Source organism: Anopheles coluzzii, chromosome 3 (genome assembly GCF_943734685.1).
Source record: "Anopheles coluzzii chromosome 3, AcolN3, whole genome shotgun sequence".
Classification (NCBI taxonomy): domain Eukaryota; kingdom Metazoa; phylum Arthropoda; class Insecta; order Diptera; family Culicidae; genus Anopheles; species Anopheles coluzzii.
This window is the reverse complement of record NC_064671.1, coordinates 36,730,427-36,746,203: the sequence shown is the minus strand read 5'-3', so window position 1 is coordinate 36,746,203 and position 15,777 is coordinate 36,730,427. Positions and strand designations below refer to the sequence as shown.

Below are 15,777 nucleotides of genomic sequence, written 5' to 3'. Positions count from 1 at the left end.
CTCGGTGTGTACTGCAGATGAGCAAACACGGGCGCAAATTGGATTGTTTCTGCGAATGGGAGGACCAAATTTTCCTCGATGTGCTTTCCCCTCCGGAAAAGCCGATATGATTTTGCAAGCCCTATCACGACCTATGAGACCATTGTTTGGCTGTTGGCTGCAGTGCACGAAGTCTAGCTCGTGAAAAGCCTTCAGCTTGTCGAGCAACTGCAACACATGTAGCACATCAATGTGCCAGAACCATTCACAAGCTTTCGTCAATTGCCCATAGATTTTGCACTCTACTTTTATGACTTTTTGCGTCTTATCATTCGTTATTTGAATGGGCATGTTTTCGTTTTTTTCCCGGCGTTGATCCTTCCAGCATTTCAGTGCCACAGCATTTCATCCAGAATCTGATAATTACTTAACTGAGTGCTAAGTTTTACCACCATCGACTTGTTGATTGCGTTGTTTTGTTGTGGTGAGGTTCAACTGAAACAGCGATTACAATTAAAGAGTATTAACACAATAATTAGCATATAAAATCAGCGAAAAGAGGCACATGTATCATCAAACAACAGTAGGAATACTTTAAGCACTCTGATAGAAAAATGAAACTTTTTTTCTTTCCGAGAACAACACATTGTTGATACACAACTATTTTTATGATTAATTATATAATTTTTAGTAATTTTATTACACAATACAAAATTTTATAATTTATTTTTCTTAACTTTATAGTGTTCACTTTTTAAAAGGGGTTTCTCCAAAAACTGTCTCACTAAACTGTTCCATTATAAAGGCAACCGAGTTGGAAGACATTCAATAATCGTTTACGAGCAATACTTGTAGTTTAACGATCACAAACAGATTTTCGCAGCTCTCTCTTTTAGTTCCGTTCTGCTCAACTTATCCAACCAATATAGCAGGCGGAGCGAAGAATGGTCGTCTTCGTCGGTAGTATCCATAACCATGCCCGTAGCCACCGTAGCCACCGTATCCACCATATCCACCATATCCACCGTAGCCATGCCCATATCCTCCGCCGTAACCACCGTATCCTCCGTATCCTAATCCACCGTATCCGCTGTACGGACCTATTAAACCAACTCCAAATCCAATCTGTGGCACAGGGTTTGACTGTGTCGGTACTATACTAAGGCTCAGGATTACAGTAAGAATCCCCAACAACACGACGCACTTCATTTTGTGATTTAGGAAAAATTTCACTCCAGACGATTGCTTTCCGAATTGCTGCTCTTCAATAATCCGGTTGTAAGACGAATGAAATCGGCGAAAACACCGGAACAGGATTTAAATAGCCAAGCCGAGATGAGAGAAGCGTTAATTTTCACTCAAGCAAATCGTCGTAACAGGCTTTACAAACACGCTTCCGAAAACATACACGACAGAGACGATGAGATGGCTTGCCACGAGGCATGTTGGTGCTAATAACGATTTATCTGGATGATGAGAATGTCGAGGAAGGGAAGCTAGCTGGGAAGCGTGAAACGACAAAGTTCCGAGACGAAGAACGTAATGCGCCATTTGTTTATCGGAACTCATCATTCTGTGCAGTGATGTTAGTCGGAGATGTTGACATACGCATCGGGAATTCGGCTTCCGTAGTATCCTTCATATCGTTGAAAGATAAACCCTGTAAGTAAAACCCATTTGATTTACAATAAACAAAATTCCTGCGCTGCATTGCATACCTGGTATACTACGGTAACGAGTATCATCGTATCGAACTCCAACACCGAATCCGCCCCCGGGAAATGACAAGAACGGTGATCTACGTTCTCGTACAACGTTCCCTCTCTCGTGTGCGATCGCGCCAAGTTGATCCTCTCCAATCACTACACCAAACACTAAAACCACAAGCAAACAGTGTACCGCGGGTTTCATCCTGCGTGTTAAGCTTTTAATCGTTTCGCAGCTCGCAAAGTACTGTAGCTTGCTACTGTCAGCAGCTTCTCTAGAACCTCTCTGGTCAAAGGAATCAGTGTGCAAACAACAGCAAAAATCAAACACATTTGTGTCGTCTAGCATCACAGCTCGTGTAGATTTTCAAAATGCAAAAAGTAAATATGCACACAAGTGAAGCGCGGTAGAACTATTGAAAGCTGCTGAACAGGTTTCGCGCCAAAAGATTTGTGGCAAGATGAGAACGAGGGTTAAGTTCGGAAGTAAGCGTTTTGCAGTGAAGAAATGATAAAAAGAAACCGTTTCCTGCTGCAGTATTACTATTTTTTTATCACTATTGATATGCAGCTTAAAAACCAGTTCAAGCCGAGAATGTTTCATCAGTGCTTTTTTTATTCTCATATTATTTATTATTTTAAATGTGCAAGGTGAAGAATTTGTGTTATGTTTGAAAAGCCTTTTGAGTGTTTCAGTGATATTAGCTTTGAAGCTTATAGGATTTAAGAACATTTGTTAAGTAGGACCATCACAATTTATGTGTCCCAAACTAATGAATATAAATTGTAACTTTTTTGAAATTGTCTTAACAATTATCTATTATCTAACACAGAGGAGTCCTACCTATTGTAAAGATCAAACCTTATTTATACTTTATACTACTTTTAAAGGTCCTAAAAAGTCGTCAAACTTGCACGACTTCACAACATACCCGACGTGAGTTCAAGTCTAGAATGGACCTTCCCCCTGTAGCTGCTGCGTGCTACTAAAAAAGGCTCAAAATCCTGTGTATACCGGGCAGGTGCATGTAGAACGTTACTCCAAGTAGTTGCAGTAGGTAGCAAATGATAAGGATCGTAAAATTGAATTATATTCAAATCATAACGATCTAAATAAATCTAAATATTCTCGTTCTACATTAGACTTTTACATAGAACGAGTATGAATTATTATAAAATAGTCAAATGCAAGATAAATATGCAGGTAGTTTAAGCCTGTATGCATTAATCAAGAATCAGCTGGCCTCTAAATAATTTGGCCTTGACAATTAAGAAGAACGGTTGTATTTATGCATCGTGCAAACGTAAATAAAGCGTACCGCTGTACAAAATCGAATCAAAAGCATTTAACGCGTATGACCACTGAGCGTCCCTCAGTGCCACGCGCACACTGGTATTGGAGAACGGACATAATTTTTATTCGGTTATTTGTTATGTTCAGCACGAAGTGGATTAAAATTTGTGATATTTACATCGAAAAAGAATTTAAATTTATTGATAATTTTTAAAATTGTTGTCATTAAAACAATACCATGCAAATGATGTAAAGTAGCTTTTCATAATCACAAAATATACAACAACATATAACAAATCTATCTTATCCCAGAATTGAATTATTTCAAAATGACTTTTAAAAAGAGAGAGAGAGAGAGAGAGAGAGAGAGAGAGAGAGAGAGAGAGAGCGGGAATTTACAATATCAAGTAAAGTTTTGAAACATTGTACAACGATAAATGATTATGAGTTGAAACTAACAGAAAGTGGATTCATACATAATCTTGCAAAGACCAACTAAAATGCTATTTAAATCTCTCAATTGACTGTTAAATGCGCAATCATACCGGTTTAAGTACATTCAAAGAATCATGTTTAGCCTGAAATTTGGTTAAGCCATTTGTTTTCAGTATAAAAACGCCAACTGCATGATGAATTGACTGTCGTTATTATTAGCATTTATTGTACATTCTTCAACCACATTCATTTATCATTTTGAATCTTCAACTTTTGCTTGTATTGGATCAGAGAATCCAATGGAGCTTTTGATTTTATTCCAAAAATCGAAAGCACTGGTCCAACAACAAGGCATATACGAATAAGTCGACGCAAGATCTTGCGATCTTATGTAACTGCACATAAAAAAAAAAGACAAACCGTAATAATTATTATCAAAATCATATATTTATTGTATCAGTTCGTTGTTTCCCAAATTCAGGTCAAATTTGTTTTCCATTTTCCGCCGCCTGCACACTATCCGTTGTGCTCTGACCTTCTCAACAGCAGCAATCATCATCAGCTGTTGCTTCATCCTGCACTGTTGTGTAAACATAACGGTCCACTATTTCGTTCGCCGTTCATCGTTTAATTAGCGTCCGAATCCGAATTGCTTGACCTTGGTCACCTCGCGGTAGTGTCCACCGAGCAGCCCATGGTGTCCGTGCTTGATGTGGACCTTCCTCTCGACCGTATGCTTGAACGGCAGCAATCCTCCACCGAAGCTCTTTTCCTTGTAGTGATACTGATATTTCAGTCCTCGCTTTTCCCGCACAGTCTCGTCGTTGACTTCCGCCACGGTTTGATCGTTGTGAAGCTGACTCTCTTCCGCCAGCATATCGACCGGCGAGTCGATCGGTGTTAGCGTGTGGCCAACATGAAGCAACGCCACAATCAACACTAGCACGGCACAAAGGAGCTTCATTTTTCCTTCACTGAAGTCACTTTACTTTGCTTCTGAAGCTTGCGAGACAAAAAGCGAGCGGCGTTGGCTCTGTTTTTCCGCGATTCACGAAAATGCTGCCCCGAAATGATCCGGCTGATGGAACTGTCTGCAATTGACTGGCCAAAGATGATCGCCTCTGTTTTCGGCGGGCCCAAATCTCGCACCCGCACGCCGATGGGCTTGGTTTGAGCTTTTTTTCTGTTTAAATCAATTTACATAACTGGTCTGTGACGAGTGGGGAAAGTGATGCCCTCTTCTGTACGGTGGGGGGTGAACTTGAACCGACCAACACTGCCTGCCGAAAGATTTGCTCGCAACGTGCAGATGGAAGTGTATCCGATTTTTGAGTCAGCGTAAAAAAACAAACACCTGAACTCTAATGCTAGGTGCTTGGAATATCAGTGGAGCGGATTTTGCGGATGTTTCTGACAAAAAATATGACTTTTCCAAACGGGTTCTAGCTAAACAGGTTTAGGAAATGCGAGTAAAAGGGGCAATCCCAAAAATACTTGTTTTCCTATCTTATTGAAATATGGTATAGTGATAAATCAATAATTGACAATTTCCACCAGACATACCAAACCCAATACAATCGAATTATTATCACAATCAGCAATCAGTTGCCAGGAACATTTAATCCGGCATGTTGTATGAAGAATGATAGTGGGGACAACAATTTTGACCAATAAAATTCCCAATGGTTTATTTGTTACTTCACGAGCGGGTTAACTGCTCTTTTAGAATATCATTTTTAACACAATTTGAACCAAATCAAGGAAGTTGAAACAATTTGATATTTGAACTTTGTGTTTTGTGTTTTGAACCATGCTGGCTAAATAGACTGCAGGTGTGTTTTTTACTCTAATTTTGGTCGCCATCATGAATAAGTAGTAGATTGGTAAGAAAGAAGAAATCGTTGCTGAGGACTTTGTATGAAACCCCTGTGCAATGTGCACTGTATAAACGAACCTGTAGTAATTTATAGGACCTTGCTTTGGACGAAATGAAACCCAAGTTTGGTGGAAAAATTCATTCCTGGATCTCAAAATTTGACACTCGGTTCACTATGCTTCGTGTGCCGTGGTTTATCGATACATCAATTCCAAATTATTATACCATACAGCGTTTTCAAAAATCGTTATCTAGAGGATGGTAAGTAGAGACGGGCATTACGGGAAAGCTGGATACTTGTCATTGAAACTGGATAAAAGTTATTAGTGAATAATTGAACAATATAATATCCAATCTGGAGGTGTGACAACGCATTTGATAACCATTTTTTGGCATGATATCTATCAAATTTGTACAAATTTTCAATCGTGCGCTCGTTTGTGGATCTAACTTGGCTACTATAGATCTTAAGCGATATAAATATGCATTCTTTATATTTTTGGAAGTTTTGAATGAGCAAACAACTGATGAAAAAACGACAAAAAAGGGTTTACGAATATTGCTTTGTACCATCATGACACTAAAATGTAAAGACTTTACCACGTGGCAAAGATATTTTCATCTGCTATCAATGATTGATTAACAGATGTCATCACACAACCTTAAAAAAGGGTAAACAGAAGTCATGGACCAACCAGCCACTGAAGAAAACATAAAAATCTGCGAAGAACGGATTTCCTATAAAACAGCAGCCATACATTATGCTGTTACTCGCACGACGCTGATGATGCACCTCACGAATAGATGCAGGAGATTTCAGGGGGTTTCTTAATTTTGAGTCGAATAAAGCCGCCTAAGTCGAGTTTCACGTTTTTTGACTAAAATACTATTTATTACTCGCAGTTAATAATTTATATTAATACTTTTATACACTTTATCGTTTATTTGATATGATTCGTGCAGAAAATTCTAATATTTCTGGCTTTTAGCGGTTTCAATTTGTTAGCAAAAATGCAATTTATACCGAACTGGAAGCAATTGTACTGATTTGACATTTAATCTGTCAAAGGGGTCCTTTCCGTTTTAAGCAAGGTGGAATATAGAGGAGGTGTCTTCTTAGCGTTTGGCATGTTGCCATTTTGAGATTCAGTTTGACAACAGCCGTCGATATTTGTTTACAGGCAGCAGCTGCATTATAACGTGTAAAATGCCGATTTATGGATTGTGGATGCAAAATACCAAATTTGAATGCTAAAAAAATGTTTATTAAACGAAAACAATTCATATATCATATCCAAATACTTGTCGCATGATATATATCCAAATACTTGTCCAAATAATCCAAATAATTTGTCGCATTGGACAACTGCCGTCGAATCCTGGTTTTGTGCTTTTTTCTAAAGCCTCGATGCCCAATTGTTCTACATGACGACACCTCCTTTCTACCCACTTTGGTTTTAAGTTCGTTGGCTAAAAATTCAACCTGTCAGCTGTTTGCATTGTATCGCAGTTTTCGAGCAGCTATCTAAGTGGGTATAATATACAGGTGGGCTTATCCCAAGGTGTATGAATTTAGAAAGCTGATTTTTATCGCTTCTGTTTCTGAATGGAGATTTTAAGAGTGTTTTGTGTATTCGTCTAGCCTCCAGAAAGCTTTTTTCTGCAAAAGTCTTCACCTATCCTGTCAAAAAGTGATATTCAAATTGATGAAAGTGAATTGAACTGATGCGTACATTTTCATCCGCTGCGGCTACAAAGTCCATGCATTTTCGATCTCGCTACTTGAGAGACAACACAACCATTGGCATTGGCATCTTTGCGATCGGCTCTGTTGTTGGGGGTATTAAAAAGACACACGATCTAAGCAAACATGCGTGTGATATATTGCACATTTATTTCTAATTCAGCTAGCGGACGCAACTGGAAACAAAACTTGAATTGAATGCATACAAAAGAGGATTCTGGATTTGTTTATTACGGTGCGCGTATGCTGGTATACGGTGCTAAGTGTGTACCGAGGTGCAATGTTGCAATAGGGCTATCGGGCGAGCAGATTGTCTCACCCGCGGCTATCCAGAATGGAGCAAACATAGGACGAGCAGACACGGCTATTGTCGATGTTAATCGAACAAACAGTAGCTGCTCGACAACCCGATGCGGAACGGCATTCGGCGAATGAAGATGAGGTTCAGGAGCATGTGCCGCAGCTGAGCAGCGAAGAGCACAACGCGATAGAGGAAACAGATGAGGATCAGGATGACGAGCAGGAACATCATGAGCATGAGGCAGCGTCAAGAATTACAACAGGAGGTGGTCGCATCGCAAACGAGAGCCCGGAACGTGAGCCGAGTGATGGAGACGCTCGTCACGTACGACGTCCACCCCCCTACAGGAGCTTTCATTCATTTCGTGTCTGGCAGAATCGCTTCTTGTTTTGCGATGAATGTTTCACGACACTGCGAATATTTTTGAGAATGGAGAATCGCTCCTGCTCCGTCTGCTCTGCATTAAGCCCAAAACTGAGGGCTTTGACTAGCAGAGCGATAATGCCAGACAGGTCTGCAAACCTGTACTTGGGGAAGAGGCTAGGTGAAGAGGCTAGTGAAGAGAAAAGAGAGCGAAAAGAAAGAAAATTTAGATTAGATTTGGATTTTGCGAGCGAAAGAGAGAGAGAGAGAGAGAGAGAGAGAGAGAGAGAGAGATAGACGACAATGCGCTTAAATACGTACAGTCAGTGATGGCATCTCTTCCAGACCAACTAAATTGGCATAGAACGTCGTTCGTGACGAGCGTCTCCATCACTCGTCTGGCGTTCCGGTCTCTCTTTTGCGATGCGACCACATTCTGTTGTAATTTTTCCGCCTGAAAGATACAAATCGGTTAACTCCTCCGGTTAATGGTCATCCTCCCACGTTTACTCTTACCATTTGCTGTAAAAACGCTTCATTTCTGGCACAGTTATGGTCCAATGTTAAAAATGCATTCACGGTTCTTACTGGCAGAACCGGGATTTCTGGCACTGCCTCATCCTCCTCATGACGTTCCTGCTCGTCATCCTTATCCTTTTCCGTTTCCTCTATCGCATTGGTCTCTTTGCTGCTCGGCTGCGGCACCTGCTCCTGTACCTGTGTATCTTCATTTGCCGAATGCCGTTCCGCATCGGGTTGTCGAGCAGCTACTTTTTGCTCGATCAACATCGACAATAGCTCGTCCAATTTTTCTTCTATTCGGGATAGCTTAAGGTTTCTTAGTTTAACCTCCCGCTCCAACGACAGAATCCGCTCCTCCATGGTTTCAAACCGGGCAGTCACTGGAAAAAATAAACGCATAAACGTTCCTCATCGATTAGTAATATTAGTACGATGGTAAACAGTGATGACAAAAGTTTGTGATAATTTCCCGGTTTTCCCGGTTTTTTTCCCGGAAAAATAAAATTCCCGGCTAATTCCCGGTTTTCCCGGTTTTCCCGGTTGAGTGGCCACCCTGGAGATCGAAGTAGGCACCAATTACAAGTGCCAATACTCCATATTTTTTACATAAATCAAAACGAGAAGACATTTTTAACGACGTAATAGCTAAATGCACAGTTTATGGATTTTGTTTGATATTTGTTACAGAATATCAGAATCCACCAAAGAGTAATATTTCACATCGAAATCGCTATCATCGTATCATATCGAATCACCATCCACTTTCCACTAGGGCAGCGGTTTTCAACCGGTTTAAAACCACTGCACTAGGGGTTTGATGTCGGGAACGAACATGTTGACTCTTTTTTTTTTTATTCAAGAAGGTAAAGTATACATAGGTATAGGTACACAGGGAATGTTGATTTTTGACAGATCAATGCTGTGGGCTCCTGCCGAAACATGGAACAATAACATACTTTTGATTTTGCTGAATAATCATTAAAAAGTTGACAAGAGTAACACTACAATACGTATGTCGACACATAAAACCACATTTCTTGTATCAAATATCACCAATTTCACTATGCATAATCCAATGACTTGAGAGAAAAACAATAATTTGTGAGCCAGTCGGAGCCGTACTCTATAGCCGTCAGTCAGGCAGTCTCATTTCTCGAATGCCTACTTTGTTTGTAGCCTACATCAAAGTGACTGTAAAAATTGGCAGCAAAATGCCCAAAATGGGCAACATAAAATTAATAATTTAAGCAATTTTCAACACCAACCTTAGGAAAGTGAAAGTGTAAAACTGTTTTTAAAATTTTTGTCTACCTATTGGCATTAATTAAAACGTTTTCTGACCCATATTCGCGTTGCCGAAAATAGGAGCACAGCCTGCCGAAAATAATAACAAAAACAGTGTTTGCATTTTCACGAATATCTCTAAAAAATACATTTAAATTGGAAAATAAAAAATAGCAGAACATAATACGATAGTTTATCGTTCAAAATAATGTCACTTTCATGAAAAGTCAGTTTTGCGTTTCCATGACACGATTCTGGTCAACACATCAACACATGTTTTTACAATACGAAAATCACTAAAAACTTTTAAAAGAATGTTCTCTCAAGTGCAGGCATCCAAAAAAAAGTTTAAATAACAAAATACACAGTTTTCGATGCACCTAGTAAAAGATTACAAGTAAAGATTCTTGCCATCGACAAAAATTGCATGAATAAGATTTGCCCAGCTCTGTTTGATTTTCCATTGCATGGGAAACGGTGATTTTAACAGGAGTTTGCAAGCAGAAATCGTTTCGTCGAAACGCGGCTAATAAGTTTTTTTATGAACTTTTCAAATATTGGATTTTCTATACAAACGCATGCTTCTTTAATGAACTTTCAGCCAACTATACAGCATTCAACTAAAAAGCGTTCACTATTGAATACTGTGTAGCAGATTTACTGCTAACAGTAGGTCACATCTAACTTAGCATTGCCAAAAGCCAGGTAAAAAGACGTTAACCACCAGAAGCGTTTGTTTGGATGGTTCTTTTGTTTTAACGTATGCGCTTAGCCAGCAGCCAGGAAAGAAACGTTAAAAACCAGAAGCGTAAACGTTCTTGTGTTTTACCCCAGAACATAAATAAGAAAAACGTGCCACATATAAACAATAAAACTTCCGTAAAACTCAGGCATAAACAGGAAAACGTTTGCCGCATTCACAATGCACGGATAGTTGATAAAACACAGGCACGCTAGGTATAATTTAAGAAACCCCTGTAAAAAAAAACCAAAACCGGAAAACCAAACGAAAGCTCACATTTGACAAACATCTGGTTGCCAAATGTGTCACAAATTTCACACCATCTTTGTTATAAATAAAGCTTGAATTGATGGCGAAGTCAGTTCACCTTCCATAGACACGTAAATCACTCGTGTTCTGGTGCATCTCACCAATTTGCAGATTCCGCCGACGGCTCTGCCCAATTTGATAACCACTTTTGGTTATCAGCTGTTCAGTCAGTTGATCGATCAGCATTATCCTCATCGAAGTAAAGTGCACGTTTGCACTAGTTCCACCCAACTTCCCCCACGGTGTCCGATTCCGCCTCGGTCATCAACTCGACGCGCAAGGTCGATCCAGTCCGCTATTCCGCTGACTTAGCAAGTACTTCTTTCGAACTTTGCGTAAGTGTGAACGGGTTGACGTAACCGATACGCGACGAATTTGACGCTCCGCGCATTGACTCACCGAAACGGTTTGAGAAGCGCGGCCGAACCTACCACAACTGACTGTAATTGCACTCGACTACGGGATCAACTGCTATGAATATCTCAAATTCGATAATAACCGACTGTTACTGGGACATTGTAACAGCAAAGATGCATTTAAAAATGATTTACAAATCCTTTTGGGACGACTCGTTGCTTCTAGCAATCTGTCATAGCTTTTGTCACGAAAGTATGGCTAACTTCGATCGTAACGTCGCTAAACGCGAGCAACGGGGTTTGTGAAAAATTTACCAAAACCACGAAAACCTCAGTTGCCCTTGCTTTTGTTCTTTCTGTAAGTGTACTGCTTCCAAGGCAATTTTCAGAAATATTTTGTTTGGTGTTAGTCGAAAGCCAAATTTCAGTACAGGGAATTTTACCCATGGCAGGTTTGTCTCAGGAGCAATACCTACGATGATTTGAGTTCGCTAAGATAAACGCCTCTCTAAGCTGTAAGTCTTTAGGAGGTTAACCTTAGAGGCTTAGATTTCACTATATAAGCATAAAGATAATTTTAAAAGGCGATTGATTTTACAATCGGTCCACAGTCTCTCTCAAATTACAACTCTAAATCGCCTTTCTTAACTAGATTAATTGCTTTTAAGTAAACGAATCCCGGAAACAATGTTCAGCTTTAGATCAAGACGCCTCGATTAAAATAATCGAATATGCTTGATAGTGCAAAGAAAATGACATAAATATGCTTTGCGAATCTTAGTACAATGCGTTCGAAAATCAGTGAAATCTTTGGTAAGATTTATAACTTTTCTAAGTATAAAACGGTAAAGGTAGACGCGAGGTAGTCCTACTTACTTGTGATTATGCTCAAACCGGCTTCCACAAGCTTCGATCACAGAAAATATGTGCCCTGTTCCTGTCAGGCTATCTTACAAAACAGTGTACAGTATTGTTCAAGTTTTAGGAAATTTTCTTCACCGTCACACTACCAAAAACTCAACTGCTTTATTCGACGATCAGCTGAAGAATGAAGTGAATCGCTCTGTTGCATTAAAATCAATGTGAACTACGATGGAATTATGAAAAAATATCGTCACCAGGAGCAAATCCACAAGTAGCCTACTACGATTTGCTGTCATTGAAATGCGATTGACCATTATAATTTCACATTACAAAGAAAGATTTTACTTTTGCACAGAGTGAAAAGAGAAATTTACAAATGATTCAAAGAATTTCATTGGTAAGGTCATTGTTTCTCGAAATTTGTCCTAAAATATACGTGGCTCCGACAGATTTGGCGTCATAGTAGACGCATCAGTAACAATGATGAATCATCATGACACAGTATCATGAAAAGATCAATCAAGCCAGTTTGCCTCATCATTGTTGACATTGGACTATTTACCGCCCTTGACTGGTCACACCGCACCATACATAACTATCGCTCGACTCGACCACCACTCCCACCACTCTCGCCCCTCTGTGTGGTGTGTTCATTATGCGGTAAACAAGGTGAAGATTTCGGAAAACCCTATTGCTTGGGACCTGCTAAACGAGCCCAACCGACCTCCGACGATAAACAAAGATCTTCGAACGGTTCACTGGGTCTGCGGCTCCGCGTTAAAAATCATTCACAAAATTGCCCCACCTTCCACCGAAGGCAAACGACCGGACAGTGGATTTCGATTCCGAAGCGTCCACAGTGATTGAGAATCACGCGGATCAACACGGAGTAAACAAATTATGAGGGAGAGCAAGCTAAAAAAAAAACAATCCAAAAAAAGGGAACAAAACCGAAAACGAAAACAAAAGCAACAAGTAGTTCAGTTTCCGCAGTTTATACGATTAAAAACAACAATAATAACAGGTTCGTCGTCTAACGTAACGGTGAGCTCTTTCCTTTCGGCATCGATGGTGCTGCTGCTGCTGTTGCCCTTTTCGCTAAGCCGGAAAACATGCACCGCAACACACATACACACACACACACATATGAGCGCTGGCGGGCTAATGAGACATCGGAGAACTTACGCACTTCCAACACCAACGCACCCACCCAACCTGTCCCCGCGCGTGCCATCCCAGGCGAGACCCAGGTGAGATTGTACTAACGATACGACGTTCGAGAAGCTGCCGTTTCTCAGTGGAAGGGAGGGACCGGGGGGGGGGGGGGGGGGGGAGGTGTAGGACACCCTGCCAAGCAGGAAGAACTGCGTCGTGCGACGATGACAAACGATACGACGGGGCACACGCCACACAAAATGTTCTTGCTGTGCGCCGCCGCAGCCGCAAAAATCCCCGCACGTCCCTTCGGGGAGCGGGCGGAAGGGTTGATCGCGGGCGCATTGATCGCGCTCATATAAATACGGCTCGGATGTTCCCGACAAAACACACACACAAACCGATCTAGAACGACAACGGACGCGCCAGAGAGCTCGCTAGCGGAAAGGAAAGCCAGCAGTGTATAGTGTGCAGTGAGATTCTGTGTGAAACAAGGTGAAAGAATGAAGCTATTCGTGTGTGGTTTGCTGTTGGTGGCAGTGGTGGCTGTGGCCAGAGCCGCCCCAATGGACGACGGAATGCAGCAGCACGGTGACGCGATGATGGTGATGCTGGTGGACGATCCGATGATGCACGAGCAGCAGCCGCAAACGCTGGAGGATATGGTTGCGGTTTACGATCAGCCTGAGATGGATTCGATGGGCGAAATGGCACGGGAGAAGCGGCACCATCGATATGGCGGCGGCTACGGAGGCTATGGCGGGTAAGTCCACCACCCATGTTTAAAACACTTACCCCCTCAGCGGTTCCATGTTCCATTGGGCTGTTGCTTATTAATATTGCTTTCGGTGTTTTTGTTCGCATTGCAGCTACGGTGGTGGCTTCGGAGGATACAGAGGAGGATACGGTGGCTACCGGGGTGGGTACGGCGGTTATGGCGGCTTCCGTGGTGGATATGGAGGATATCGTCGGGGTGGATTCCACTGAGCATCCAGCGCTGTATGAGCTGTAAAGTGTAAAATAACAAAAAATTAAAAAAGAAACTTAATAAAGAACGATTGTGATATGGCATAACAAAGTAAAGTGCATTTTTCATTCAACCAGTGGCCGGTGAAAATGTTGAGAAATTGCTTGACCTTTAGGACCACATACAAAGGATACGGTTTCTTTTCATCCTTTCTCAATGTGTCGTCTTTGCAATGATGGTTTCTTTGTATATACGTATACAGTTCGCTACCTATTTATCTCAAACTCTCTCCGACTGTGCGTCATGTGTACTAATTTTAAATAAAATAACAACAAAAAGATAAATAAATAAAAAAAGGGCAAAAGTCAAACATAAATATACAACGCACAAACATAGCAAACATCTTTATCAATAAAAATACAGAAAAAGCTACAATAATGGCTAATCGTAACATTAACCGAAGGATGAATATATCGTATATAAAAAAAAACAGTAGCTATCTATTTAACAAAGCTTAATAATATGATCGCTTCAAGGCGTTTGCGGATGATTATATCAATAATTACGCATTAACAACTCCCTGCAGGGGTTTTACACAAGATAGAAACGCTTGCATTGTACCATACACAAAGAATAACAGTTGCTTATCCTTGAGAAGATGAAACAACCAGGAAGGGAAGTAAGAAAGATCATTACAAAATTATCTTAGTTTGCTTTTTAGTCTTTACAAATAAAGTTAATTTTAAATTAAGATAATAACAGTAGCAGCAATATGCAATAAGGGGAACTGTGGGTAGTTTCGACTTACAATACTTTTGCCAATGTAAACTTACTAGTAGACATTTAAAAAGGTTTTTTTTATTCATTTTCTACCATCTTACTAGAAACTACGATTTCTGGATTGATTTTGATAACATTTTGATAAAAAATGTGTTGTTTTTTGTTGCATCAAGACTGCAGTGCGGGTAAGATCGACACCTTGTGTGGGATGATTTCGACACATTGGTTATAACTTTTAAAATAACAAACTCTGAAAGCAAATATAACACAAAACATTATTGAAATATGCAAAAGAAATGAAGTTACAAGCAAGGACAAACATTTCGTTACAAATAGCATGGAACCAGGCTCCACATAGTAGAAGCTGCGGAGATAGCATCTGGTTTGGGGAATGAATGGTCCGGATTCGTTTAAAACAAATAACCGTGTAGCCAGTATCTTACAGCAATCTTTGTTTTTTTTTCATAAAATGGAAGGGTGTTTTTTTTTTTGCATTTTATTTTTCACTGCTAACTCGAGCGCCATAAGTCGAACGTTGGTCATTTTAATCCCAAAGAAGCGATTAATTTGTTCTTCAGTTACGCCTAAGCCGGTCAAAAATAAGCCTAAAATACGGCCGAAGCCGTAATAATATTATTTTAATAAGTCTAAACCTAATATTAAACAGTTTGGCCCAGACTATAAGATAATAATAGCTCGCAATTCAATAATTATAATAAGCTGCTTGGTTTGTTGACATCACAAGTCTCATAGCTTCTAAGGAATTTTTTAATTGAGTGTTTGCCCAGCGTTTACCGCACTTAGTTACAAGATATCTCTAGAAAATAAAGGCACTTTCAACATACTAGATATAAGCATTAAACTACTACCAAGTGTGGTGTCGATTATACTCCCATTGGCCACACTAGTTTTGGTGGCATTTTATTCTATATAATGTAATGTAATAATGTAAAAATTCCGCAATTTGATACAGAACTAATCAATAGTGTTTATAAAACAATACTATTAACACGGAAACTATAATTTTATTGAAATAACGCCACAATTCCTTAAGTCCCAGAAGCAAACAATTACATCGGCTGTTAATCAGAACCATCATG

General features: G+C 40.1%; 4 protein-coding genes across 4 annotated transcripts in view; 2 read left to right on the top strand and 2 right to left on the bottom strand.

Moving 5' to 3' along the window:
• Positions 1-891: 891 nt before the first annotated feature.
• On the bottom strand, positions 892-1,188 carry LOC120954777 (keratin-associated protein 19-2-like). The gene has a single exon (XM_040375009.2). It carries the CDS (start codon positions 1,186-1,188, stop codon positions 892-894), a length of 297 nt encoding a protein of 98 aa, XP_040230943.2.
• Positions 1,189-1,555: 367 nt separating this feature from the next.
• Positions 1,556-15,777, top strand: part of LOC120959389 (uncharacterized) — a 29,697-nt gene continuing 15,475 nt past the window's right edge. Inside the window, exon 1 of the mRNA XM_040382698.2 lies at positions 1,556-1,641. The gene's annotated coding sequence lies outside the window, so the exon portion shown is untranslated. The remainder of the gene's footprint in view (positions 1,642-15,777) is intronic.
• LOC120958549 (uncharacterized) lies at positions 7,224-13,817 on the bottom strand. Its single transcript, XM_049608495.1, has 4 exons — positions 13,726-13,817; positions 8,215-8,600; positions 8,020-8,152; positions 7,224-7,888 (listed from the first exon to the last, which is right to left on the bottom strand). The coding sequence occupies exons 2-4, from the start codon at positions 8,578-8,580 to the stop codon at positions 7,689-7,691; spliced, it is 699 nt and encodes a 232-aa protein (XP_049464452.1). The 5' UTR covers positions 8,581-8,600; positions 13,726-13,817; the 3' UTR covers positions 7,224-7,688.
• On the top strand, positions 13,304-14,013 carry LOC120958550 (uncharacterized). The gene is made up of 2 exons (XM_040381429.2): positions 13,304-13,693; positions 13,800-14,013. The coding sequence occupies exons 1-2, from the start codon at positions 13,434-13,436 to the stop codon at positions 13,915-13,917; spliced, it is 378 nt and encodes a 125-aa protein (XP_040237363.1). The 5' UTR covers positions 13,304-13,433; the 3' UTR covers positions 13,918-14,013.

Excerpts from the sequence above, each read along its gene's own strand:
- LOC120954777 (XM_040375009.2), bottom strand. The coding sequence starts at position 1,188 with ATGAAGTGCGTCGTGTTGTTGGGGATTCTTACTGTAATCCTGAGCCTT.
- LOC120958549 (XM_049608495.1), bottom strand. The coding sequence starts at position 8,580 with ATGGAGGAGCGGATTCTGTCGTTGGAGCGGGAGGTTAAACTAAGAAAC. Across the intron at positions 8,153-8,214 it reads AAGCGTTTTTACAGCAAATG|GCGGAAAAATTACAACAGAA; the intron begins GTAAGAGTAAAC and ends TGTATCTTTCAG. Across the intron at positions 7,889-8,019 it reads AAGAGATGCCATCACTGACT|CCTCTTCACCTAGCCTCTTC; the intron begins GTACGTATTTAA and ends TCTCTTCACTAG.
- LOC120958550 (XM_040381429.2), top strand. The coding sequence starts at position 13,434 with ATGAAGCTATTCGTGTGTGGTTTGCTGTTGGTGGCAGTGGTGGCTGTG. Across the intron at positions 13,694-13,799 it reads GGCTACGGAGGCTATGGCGG|CTACGGTGGTGGCTTCGGAG; the intron begins GTAAGTCCACCA and ends TTCGCATTGCAG.